Genomic DNA, 12,076 nt, shown 5'->3' on the forward strand with positions numbered 1-12,076 from the left:
TATTTGAGTCCATCCAATGATATAATGTGTTTCATATTGATGACTACTAAATAAGAATGAGTGTTTTGATTGGATAGTTGTTTCTTCATAAACCAATCAACAACCACTTTGAATGTCATGAGAGTGTCACAACAATCATGGCGGCCAGAAAGCACGAGTACAGAGTTACACTGCCGGCAACTGATGCAGAAGATGTCGATTTGACAATTGAGGATAATTTTGCTGTATTCGAAGAGGCAGATATACAAGAGAAGAGACCTGTGATCATTTTACTCGGCTGGGCTGGCTGTGTTGACAAGCATCTCGCAAAATATAGTGAAATCTACGAAAAGAGAAGGTGACAGACTCGTGATCGCAATCCGACATTTCTTGCTCTACTTTCGTTTGACGACTTCGATTACTGATGATCCGAGCTGTCATGGCTGAAATAATTTTTGTCTCAAACTGTTTTACCATCGATAATTTTTTCGTTTTTACTGTATGACTGTGACAGACTTGTACAAAGGGTTTGATAGACACTCCCAGATGACATACTTGTGAGTCATGTGCGTTCTGAGCTCTACAAAGGAAAACAACAGGATGACAGCGTAGGAACTAGGAAGTGTACCCCCAATTCACACTGTTGAAAGAGAATAATGATGTTGCAATGTGAATGTGTGGATTACAAGTTACTATTATGTTACATAATTTATCTCATGATATATTTAACTATTAATCATCATTATGGCGTAACAAAATAGACAACAAAATTATGGATAATAACTTCTTTATTATACTGTAATAGCAACATTTTGGTATAGATCCTTATACTGTTGTCAAGCAAGATTTAATAATTGACATAATATCAATCATCATTATGACATAACTATTGACAACTAATATTGAAGATATAGAGGTTATCCCGCGAGTGTGTTTGGGGATGGTAAATATCCTGCATTAGGAATAAACATTGTATTTACCATCCCCAAACACACAAGCGTGATAACCTCTTTATCATATAATGTCATTCTTTAATTCTGTGCGTCAAAATCGTTTTCCCTCTCTCACAAACATTACCAAAACATTGCGAGTTTTCCTGGAATGCGCGCATTAATATATATTACGTCATAGGGTAAGTGATGTGTCAGTCGGACAGTGACAGTAGCCAATATAGTTCCAACTGAAATCTGTTTCTTATACAGTGGCGAAGCAACATATACGCAAAACAACAATGGTTTATATTTTCCTTTCGCGGCAATCCATCGGTCTGCCCTTTGTCAGAGGGAAGCTACTCTAACCCTAGTCTATGAGACGTCATGGCCACGGTCAGACGTTGTTGACAGTCGGTCTGTCATAACGTTAAGAAGTGTAGTCAGATGTACACACAGCGACAAAACGAAACAAGGTAACAATTCAAACATATTTGGTTCCAAATCCAACTATTTTAATTTGTAGAGAAGGTTTCAAGCCGCAGAGGTCTACAAGCACAGATATGGCTACTGATCCCGCTTGGCTAGGCCTCGTGCCCTCGCAAAATTGTTTCGAAATTTATATCTCCAAAGTTGCCAAAACTTATAAAATGCCTTAGCTACGTCACAGTTAGACACTGATTTTCAGTATATTAGACTGTTCTTTTGATAATGATAGCAATTATCCCTGTAGTTTATCCAGATTCCCAATGGTTAATTCTGACTCGATCACCAGATGACGAGGGCGACGCCATGTTTGTTTATAAACAGTGAAAGTAGTCCCTACTTGACCTTTGATATTTGCATCTTTATCCGCATATGACCCCAACGGATATCGTTTTTATCCGTTGGCTTTATCCTGCCGAGAAACCTACCCATTGTATGATAAATCTAAATATCCGGCCTACCTTTAGAATACAGTACCACAAACTTTTCAAACACGTGATCATACCCTATGACGTAATTTGTATTATTTTGTTGCCAATCACACCGGCGAGACAATGCCCAGTGACGTCAGGGGTCATCGAGTGTGCATAAGCTCTTCCCAGTGATCTATCATCTCGACACGCAATGTCATTGAATACGCCCTGCGGTGTTGAGAGTATTGAGTATTTGTTTACTAATGATAGCCTGTGGCGGCGCATTTTAGAGCAAACGCGAGTTTACAAAAGCACTTTTATTTTTTATATATTTTTTATTTCGTTTTTCTCGTAATTGAAGTGGATAAAATGGTTATAAATGGGAACTAATATACATATATATATATTATTTTTTCGGTTCATTAATTTTCATTATTATGCACAAGACATTAGCCCTTGGATCCCCTTTAAGATCAATCACCCATTTACGATCATTAGGGTTAGGTACTCATTTAGTGGCTATTATAGATTATATAGCGGCTCCTTATATTCTTCACACAAAAACATCGAGTAAAAAGGGTGAAATGGTTTTGTGTCGAATATTTTGGCTACTGGAAACTGTCCTGGAACATTCACACAAGCCACTTTCAACGGCTACATTTTTTCAGTACTGATTCAAAAGCGAACTCACCGTTGGGTTGTCACAAGTCATGCTTATTCCTCCATTGTTCCTTACTATTATCAACATCATCCTGACAGTGTTCCCTACCATACTTTTCTGTCACAAAAATCACCCGACGAATTATTAAATACCATATCATTCATGCGTACTCGCGAGTTTGACGTCTGACGCCTGGAGCCGTTTTCAGTTCGCGGCATATCGGCTCATTCCCCACCACTCGGTATCTTGTAGATTACGGAATGGGACGAGTGTGCCAAATGGCATCGGGATCATTCGTAAGTGTCCGTAGACTAAAGTCGCGAAACACCATGCCTATCCGTAACCTTCGTAAGTGTCCGTCACCTATTCGACCCTTTTCGTTCAGTTCCGTAACGTCATAGGCATGACTAGGTAAATTTGCACTAAGTTTAACAGTGTGGACGTAGCTCAGTCGGTTAGCTGTCAGGCTAACAATCCGAAGGTCACGGGTTCGAGTCCGACAGATTCTCACAAAAAACTGGTTGCTTGTCTTGAGACATGTGACATACGGCAGAGATCGTCCTCACGAGAAGTTGTGGTACTGTATTCTAAAGGTGCTCCAAATATCCTCGTATTATGGGTTTTGGGATGCTTAAGAAAGAGTCATGGTTTTCTCGGTAACTACATGAATAACTGTAAAACATCTAACTCACTAAAAAGCTACCATCCGTATATTGACAGTGTCTGTGTGAAGCCACTCCCTTCATTATAGCGAGAATAAACATGGTCGTCCGAAAATGTATGATGTCCGAAAAAATATAATCCGACGATATATCTATGATAATCAAGAGGTTTTGATGCATCCTCGCTCAACAATGTATTAAGTCATTGAGTATATTGATAATATCTTTGGAACTTTATGTATTTACATATTATAATTGTTATTCTGGACTTCAGGTTGTGAATATTAGACTATCTAAATAAAATGTTTGTACTTATCTTACAACTAAAATAATTCTTAATATTTTTTCAGATTGATTACAATCCGCCATATCTTTCCAACTGATGCTTTGTTCTACAACTTTAGTCTACTGAAGCCGATTGCTAGGAAGGTTCTTGATGTTGTCTTTGAGGAAAACCTGGAGGAACACCAGATCGTGTTCCACATCTTCAGTAACGGTGGCTGCTTCATCTACTGCCACATCACCGACTTCCTCCACTCCCAAGAGAGGTACAATCAGCTGCTGGTCAAGGGATGCATCATCGACAGTGCTCCAGGCAAGAGGCGAATAATGAAAGCCACACAGGCATTCATGGCTACACTTCGCATGAACATCCTCCTCAAATACATCCTTGGATTCTGCATCATGATCTATCTGTTCTTCTCCAGGCTTATTGGACAATTCCTAGGGAAAGATAAGGGTTCTGGAAACCCGTTTTTCTTGTTTGAAAGCATCTGTGAAGACAAAGCAAGGTGCCCACAGCTGTTCCTCTTTTCTCGCAAGGACCGTGTGATTTTGCATGAAGATATTCAAGAAGTTGTTGATCGCCGCAAGCAGCATGGAGTCGATGTATGGAGTGTATGCTGGGAAGATTCGGACCATGTCGCTCACTTCCGAGTCCACCGAGAAGCGTACATACAAAAGTGTAGTGCGTTTGTCTCCCACTGTCTTAAGCCACAGAAACTGAGTTGACTAAGTAAGCTGTAGGTGTTGGTGAGACACACTGTTATACATAATATGGTCAATGGTCATAAAATTTTCAAATCAATTCACAATTTAATTCAATTGGTATAAGTCAGTAAATGAAATTATTAACTTTACAACTTTACAAGGCCTGTGCAACTTTGTTCCTTGTTTTATAATTCTCATCATATTTTGGTCATCACACACCCACTCACTTAAAAACAAATCACATGATGCATTTTTAAGGAAATATATATTGTACACAAACAAACCCAATTACAACATGTACAACATAGAATAGTTGAAACTATAATAGACACAACACAGTGATAATTTACCCATTGATTTTTCCATATTATAAAGAGATTGTACTTTTTTCCTCCAGCTTGCTGATGAAATTATTGTTATGGCCTCACTCAGCCCTTTGACAAATTCAAATGACTCGATATGTATTGATATATCATATCTGAGTTATGATATTGGAGATGGAATCAATTTACTGCCAGTATTATTACCCTGGTACTTCAGTTGACATAACTGTAAATGCATGCTCCTGAACACAGAAAATACTTAACCTTCAGAATAATCATAATCAGATTTACTGTTATAGTCCAGATGTGTCAGTTTGTCCTGGTTACAAGAAAGATATGGTCATGATGATGGAAAGTCATTTACTCTGCTGATAATCATGTGATACTGATACCTACTTTTGTTTTCAAGATATATGTTTATGAATATCAGACTTCATTGTTTATTTATTTGTTTTTTAAAGGTAGCTAACAATGGCTTTAGATATTTTTGAGGCTTTAAATCTTTCTATGCATCTTATTTTTTATTGTGTATGAATTATGTGGTGTTGCCAAGAATTTTGTTAAAGGTTCACAGCGTTTGTGTTTTAATTCACTTCCATTCCTTGCCAAATTATTCCTTTTTGACCGATTTTATTTTTGTCACCTATAGGACAAGTCTGTGTCCGGCATGATATGAAAGTGACAAGGCTATTAACACTGAATGGACAAAACCAACAGGCCATAATTTGTACTGCAAGGTCACACACAGTCACTCGTTGATAAAGGATGTTTTTTTACCATGTTTTTGTTTCTGGTTTTCCAAAGGAGGATTGGTGTTTTCCTTACTTCGCTAGTCCTCACTGCTGTACCGAGTCCTGCTTGAACAAAACAATAATGTTTACTATATTTACATGTCCTTGTAGTTTTATTTAGTTACAGTTTGTAGCATCAATTGAATCACTGAAAACTGTTCTTTGCCCTCAAATGCTACTAGTCAATGAGGACTACCATCATTTGATTTTAGCTTGTCCTCACAATTTAGTTGTTGCGAGGAGACTGTATGTTTCAACTCACTGAAACAAGATTTTTAAAGGGTTTGTTACATGAAATACTCATTAGATTTTAAGAATCATTGTCACCAAACTGGAGTCAATCAATATGAGAACACATATAATAGTATTGAGAACAATTCTATATGTCTGTGTACCAAGACAGAGTGTCCGCTTGCGCCAATTGTTGAAAGTTGCTGGAAACACCATTCTGGTGTCCACCGATGTTGCTGAATATTGGTAAAAGTGGTGCAAAACACTGCTCATTCTTTGTTGGCATCATGGAGAGAAAGTGATGGTCAAGTGTCACTAATGTCGTCAATCTGTTATGATAATTAATATCCTGTTTGGATGATTGTACTAAGTTGAAATATTGTTCCGCAACTTTATTGGTCTTATTTTGTTGTTTTTCCCTTCTAAGGGCCTTACCTGGATCAATGTTTCTAACACAGTATACAGTGCAATGTTTGCACTCTCCTCCAGCCCTGTCATCAGTTGTCAGAGCTCTAGTCATCCTATTGGTCTGTCGTTAGAGTGTTTATTTGTCATGTTTTTACAGCCAGGCCTGAAATGTATAAATTTAGGTCCACTCTATTCACACTCATTTTCCCGAGGCAAGGGAGTTAACTGACTACAAAAGTCAAGTTTCCACCCTTTCCAACCTAGGCTGGAATTCTGGGCTCGATCGTAGTGCCACCAGTGTCTATTCTGAGTTATGTCCCTTCTATGCCTCTTCTATTGACCAATCAGTGAGTGAGTATGGTTTTACGCTGTTTTTAGCAATATTCCAGCAATATCACGGCGGGGGTCACCAGAAATGGGCTTCACACATTGTACCCATGTCGGGAATCGAACCCGGGTCTTCGGCGTGACGTGCGAACGCTTTAACCACTAGGCTACCCGACCGCCCCTATTGACCAATCAGATTCCACCTCTCGCATCACTTGCATTTGCTTGCAGCGCTGAGTCAAGACGATCTGATCGATATTTAAGTTTTATATAGTGATAAAACGGCACCTTGAATAAAAACATAAACAGATTTGAAAAATATCTATTGATGCTGAGGTGATGGTGGACATGCTTTGCAAATCCTGCAATCAACAGATATCTGCACAACAGTTTATGAACTGGATGTCAATTTCGTTACATGATTTTGATTGGATAGACTCGTTAGTCCAGCCAAAATGTAACTCCATAATACCAGCCTAGTTTGGCAAGGGTGGAAACTGGACTTTTAAAGTCAGTTAACTCCCTTGCCTCGGGAAGATGATTTATACTAGAATTATAGAAAATTGCAATTTTTCAGATCAGTGTTATAATGTTTTTTTTATGTATGCAAGTGTCAGCACTTGTTTTAATGGTTACATGAAGATCCGGGTTAGATATGGTCTTAAGCAAACCATGCTTGTCGTCAGAGGCGTCTAACAGAATTGGATATTCTCGTTCGCTGTCTTGGTTGATGTATGTCATCGTATCCAAATTGCGTACATTGATGCTCATGATGTCATTCACTAGATTGTCTGGTCCAGGCTTATTTGCAGACCACCCTCATTTAGCTGAAATATTGCTGAGTGCAGTGTTAAATAACGTACAACTTGTTTTATTGGATGGATGTACAGTTAAGTGGATTCAATAATGTTTAAAGAATGACATTATCAGTATACTTGTAATTCTGGTATACTCACAGCCAAAACAAACGCAAACCATAGAAACATTTAGAGAAGTTTGTATGTTAAGAAGACATGTTTCCAGTGTGTACCACTAAAGACAAACCTAACATTCAGTCAAGTGTTACCACACAGTGACTTTATTCTTATCACAAGATTCTGCATGTGACTTTCAAACTTTACACGCTGATCCTACACGAGGCAAGTGATGCATCTCGAGTCATAGATCTATGACGTCACATGTGATGCGTTGATGAGCATCGGTTCACCTCACATACCAGTATGTGTGTTTGTGCATTGAACCAATCTTATATCTCTTGAATATGCGTAAGTCTTCATGTATTAACCAACATGTATGGTATTCGCGTTTCTTGTGGTAGTGAGTATATATCAGGAAGAAATACTTATTCCTCAATGTGCCATAATAATTCATAGGAACTTTGAATGTGTTTCAATAAGTTAGTGTTTATATTACACCAAACTCTCACACATAACATTTGTAAATAGTCGAATCTTTCTGTATTATGTCTCTTCTCGCCAACAGGATTGCATTTTTTCGCATTTATATTAAAAGGATTGTCATTAAAGTTATGTTGATGTGTTAGCTCACCTGATCAGATGACCTGTGATCTCTCAACACTCAGTATACTCATGTAAAGCAGGTAATCTCATTACATTGGCTAGGTCCAAATTTACTACTCAGGTACCCAACACCCACTTACCGGACTTTACCCAGGAACCTGCTGTAGGTCTCATAAGACGGATACAATATGTCCGATTTGGAATAGTTTGACCATAGCCCGGGCAAAATGTATTTGGATACACTGGACTTTTATAGTCAGTTAACGCCCTTGCCACAGGAAGATGTTCATTCACCTGGGATAAATATTCCATAACTGCTCATGGCTTGTTGGTTATTCTCTAACTATGCACGGACAGGTTAGTCAGAGATGAACACAATTTGATATAACAGTTTTCGCTCATGTGTGACAGGATAGTTGTGTCATAATTATAGTACTTGACACTGTTAGGATACACTTGGCGATGTCCATGTAGAAATAGCAGTTGGTTTTGATGTCAGTGTCTAGGTGTGCATAATGGACTGTCTTGTTGGTGTAAGTATTGTTGACCAGTGATATTGCAGTTACCATGGCTACTATTAAAATCAGATCTTTTATTCTGATACAATACTGCTCTGATGCACTTTGGTTCGTGAATGCTTAGTTAGATTTTATTGCTAAATCTGGATGAAGGATGCTTGGGTTCTGGAGCCAATCAGATGTAAGCTTTCTTAAACAATTTGGCTTCATTCCATAGAAAGAAAAAAGAAGCTCGATTGTACATTCTTTTGGGTGTAGATGCCATGGTGCTCAGAAATTACAGGATGTATAACATCTTCACAATATTTTAGTGTGGCCTTACTTTTTTGCATTTGTAATGCCCCCATTACATTCGTTTTCAAGATACTTTTCAGATATGCTTGTCTGAATGCTGAGTAGAAAAGTCACCTGACACAACCTCCAATCTGGGTGTCCTCAGGTCTTCACACAGATAGTGTTGTATGTGAATCAGAGATCTGATTTTAATGATGTTGCAGTTTACAGTAAATGAAAATATTCCAGTTATGAAGTCATATTCCTTTGAATGCTGAAAATCTGATACTGTTACTAGTCTATTATTTGCCTTGATTTGTTTCCTATATGTCGTTACATTGAGTGCTATTTTTCATGGAAATCAATATGCGTATACAGGAATGGTCTTTTTGACTGGACACCTTATTTTTATATGGAAATCAGGAAGTCATAAGATATTTTACTGCTATTATGTGTTTGTTTTGTTTTCTTATTATGAGATTATTTTAATGTATCATTCAAGAAAATAAATATATTAAGTATATTCTTGAGGTTTTTTGGTTTTGTTGTTTAAGGCCACACTCAGCAATATTCCAGGTATATGACAGCGAACTGTAAGTAATCAATCCTGGACCAGACTATCCAGCAACTGACATGTGTAATGATTTGTGCAGTCTTGAGCTGTATATAATAATAACATTTCTTTTACACCTGATTCCATGCCAGCCGGTGTGCTCGCAATATGCTACAACATTATTACCCCCCCATTGTATCAGTGTGCACTCAAATTTCATTTTCAGCTCCCTGGGGATAATACAACCCAAGCTGCCTGTGAGGCGCTGGAAGGTTGGTAGCCACATTACCATCTCATCCAACCAGGTACCCATTGACTGCCTATGTCTGGGGCCTGATTGTTTGTTTCATAGGTCAGACTTGCCAAGTTGTGATTTTCATAATTCAATACCAAGGGGGCAGTTCACAAGTTTGATATCAGATAAACTCCTCAACCCCTTGCCCCCCCAAAAAATGTTTGTGAAAATGTTGACATACACAAAGGCATTCTCAATCACTCAGTTTTCGGATTTTTAATTTTCAGTTTTTCAGTGGCAAAACTGAGGAATGCAATGTAAGTGGTGCTTTTAAGTAAGGATAAGATATATGGATGAAAAACTGATGTTACAGATTTGGAAAATGACTTAATTTCATCCCCAAAAATTACGAATGTCACTCTTGTTGCACTGATTTAACTGTCGGTACAATGCACACTTCTGCTACACGGAATTCCATTTTAGGCATCCATTTTAGGCCGTCGTGTTCGACAAAGACACCCACCTGTCCATACGCTCAATGAATTGACTGCTGCTTTGGTGAGAAATGGGACAGGATTCCTCAGAATCAAATCCAGAGATTGATCCAAAGAATGAGGAGGCGTCTTGAAGCAGTTGTTCGGGTTCAGGGGCTTTACACAAGATACTGATGGAAAGTCAATATTTGGACTTGCAGGACATTATTCTTCAGTTCCTTCAACCAGAAGTGTGAATGGTACTGATAGTTAAGTCTGTGCAACAAAAGTGACATTCGTAATTTTTTGGATGAAATTTAGTTATTTTCCAAATCTGTAACATCTCCAAAAAACACACATTATTTCATGGTTATCTTATGCACTAGTTCATTAAAGTTGCCCGGTGTGAGAATATACGGTTGTTGCTTAACTAATTTCTATGTGTATAGGTATCTGTGTTAGTAGCAAACGGAATATTGGGTAGGGGGTCATTTTACAAATGGCTTTTAGTGTAAGCTTACAATGTTTCGTCAATTTATTGTTCGTGTTTATAGTCAGACAACAGAAACATAATGTTTAGGCCGTGTGTTGCACTAGGTCTTTCAGCCTTTTCATGTGACACAGACTGTATTTTATTAAGATTTGTTTGGTTTTTGTTTAAAGCCGCACCCAGCAATATTCCAACTATATGACGGCGGTCTGTAAATAATAGTCTGGGCAAGACAATCCAGTGATTGACATGAGCATCGATCCACGCAAATGGGATAGGATGACATGTATCAACCAAGTCAGCCAGCCTGACCACCCGATCCTGTTAGTCACCTCTTACGACAAGCATAGTCGCCATTTACAGCAAGCATGGGTTGATGAAGACCCAGAGAGTGGAAGGTTGGGAGTTCGATTCCCGGTCATCCCAAAAGATATATGGTAGTTATTGTTATTGAGGAAATACAAAAAATATATTTGAAATTGTGTTATTTTTTTTCAATTCCAATTCACACCTGAATGTTTGGTCCCAAAATCTGTACACACAGAATGTGGTCTGGCCTTACCATCGGAATATTTTATGATGGTTCTTTGTCCTGACAGTGTAGCGAACACTTTCACGGGAATACTTTCAGTGCGCCTCACAACGGAACTTCTGACATTCACTTGTGTTGTGAGCTACTACATATAAAGGACAGACTCACAACACAAGGCCAGTTTGCCTTAGACCTTGCCACTACATATAAAGGACAGACTCACAACACAAGGCCAATATGCCTTAGACCTTGCCACTAAATATAAAGGACAGACTCACAACACAAGGCCAATTTGCCTTAGACCTTGCCACTACATATAAAGGACAGACTCACAACACAAGGCCAATATGCCTTAGACCTTGCCACTACATATAAAGGACAGACTCACAACACAAGGCCAATTTGCCTTAGACCTTGCCACTACATATAAAGGACAGACTCACAACACAAGGCCAATTTGCCTTAGACCTTGCCACTGCATATAAAGGACAGACTCACAACACAAGGCCAATTTGCCTTAGACCTTGCCACTGCATATAAAGGACAGACTCACAACACAAGGCCAATTTGCCTTAGATCTTAGATGTTAGCCAACGGGTGGAGGGATGGAGCAAAACTTTCCTTCAGAAAATATGTTGATTGAAAGACAAATTAATGTCAAAAGGTCCTCCAGGATTTAATCTTCGTTTTGATTACATAGGAACCACTTGTGTCACCTATTTTGTGGGGGGGGGCGGGGGGCCCAGTCGTCTGAGGCGCCGCAATTCGCTGTGCAGAGTTGCGTCCCTTGGACAGAAACCTATGATTGTGGATTCGAATCCCGGTTCGGCCCCGATTATGTTTCTAGGTTTGTCAGCACCATGCCCGTGCTTGTGGGTTTCACCGAAGTGGTAAACGTCTGAGACCTGCATCACTTCGGGCTTTCCTCCCACATTAAGCTGACGCGCCGATATATAACTGTAAAACTGTCAAAAGCGGCGTTAAACCCAACTCACTCACTCACCTAGTTTGTACTAATATTTTATTCAGATCAGTTAGTACTCGTTCTATTAGTGCCACTCACAATTAACATCGTTCGCCAGGAATATAAATAAAGATACGAAATTGTCATAGTGTCACCTGCAACACAGATTTAGATCTCATGTTCATTCCCTGTCATCGTGGAGGTAAAATCTTACTTTACCAAGGCTACATGATCAAACACGATAAGAGACATGCCTGTCAGATCTCAGAATGCATGATCAAAACCTGTGACATCATCACCCGGGTGGGTAGAGCGCAC

The 12,076-nt window shown here is 38.9% G+C and overlaps 1 protein-coding gene across 1 annotated transcript; it reads left to right on the forward strand.

The window, feature by feature from the left end:
• The first annotated feature begins 135 nt into the window (after nucleotides 1–135).
• LOC139478931 (transmembrane protein 53-like) lies at nucleotides 136–8,984 on the forward strand. Its single transcript, XM_071261625.1, has 2 exons — nucleotides 136–337; nucleotides 3,481–8,984. Exons 1-2 carry the CDS (start codon nucleotides 138–140, stop codon nucleotides 4,139–4,141), a joined length of 861 nt encoding a protein of 286 aa, XP_071117726.1. The 5' UTR covers nucleotides 136–137; the 3' UTR covers nucleotides 4,142–8,984.
• The last annotated feature ends 3,092 nt before the right edge of the window (nucleotides 8,985–12,076 follow it).

This window comes from Haliotis cracherodii, unplaced genomic scaffold (assembly GCF_022045235.1).
Source record: "Haliotis cracherodii isolate W230 unplaced genomic scaffold, xgHalCrac1.p SCAF_4, whole genome shotgun sequence".
NCBI lineage: Eukaryota > Metazoa > Mollusca > Gastropoda > Lepetellida > Haliotidae > Haliotis > Haliotis cracherodii.

Coding starts and splice junctions, on each gene's coding strand:
- LOC139478931 (XM_071261625.1), top strand. CDS start 138: ATGGCGGCCAGAAAGCACGAGTACAGAGTTACACTGCCGGCAACTGAT. Junction 338..3,480: donor GAAATCTACGAAAAGAGAAG/GTGACAGACTCG, acceptor ATATTTTTTCAG/ATTGATTACAATCCGCCATA.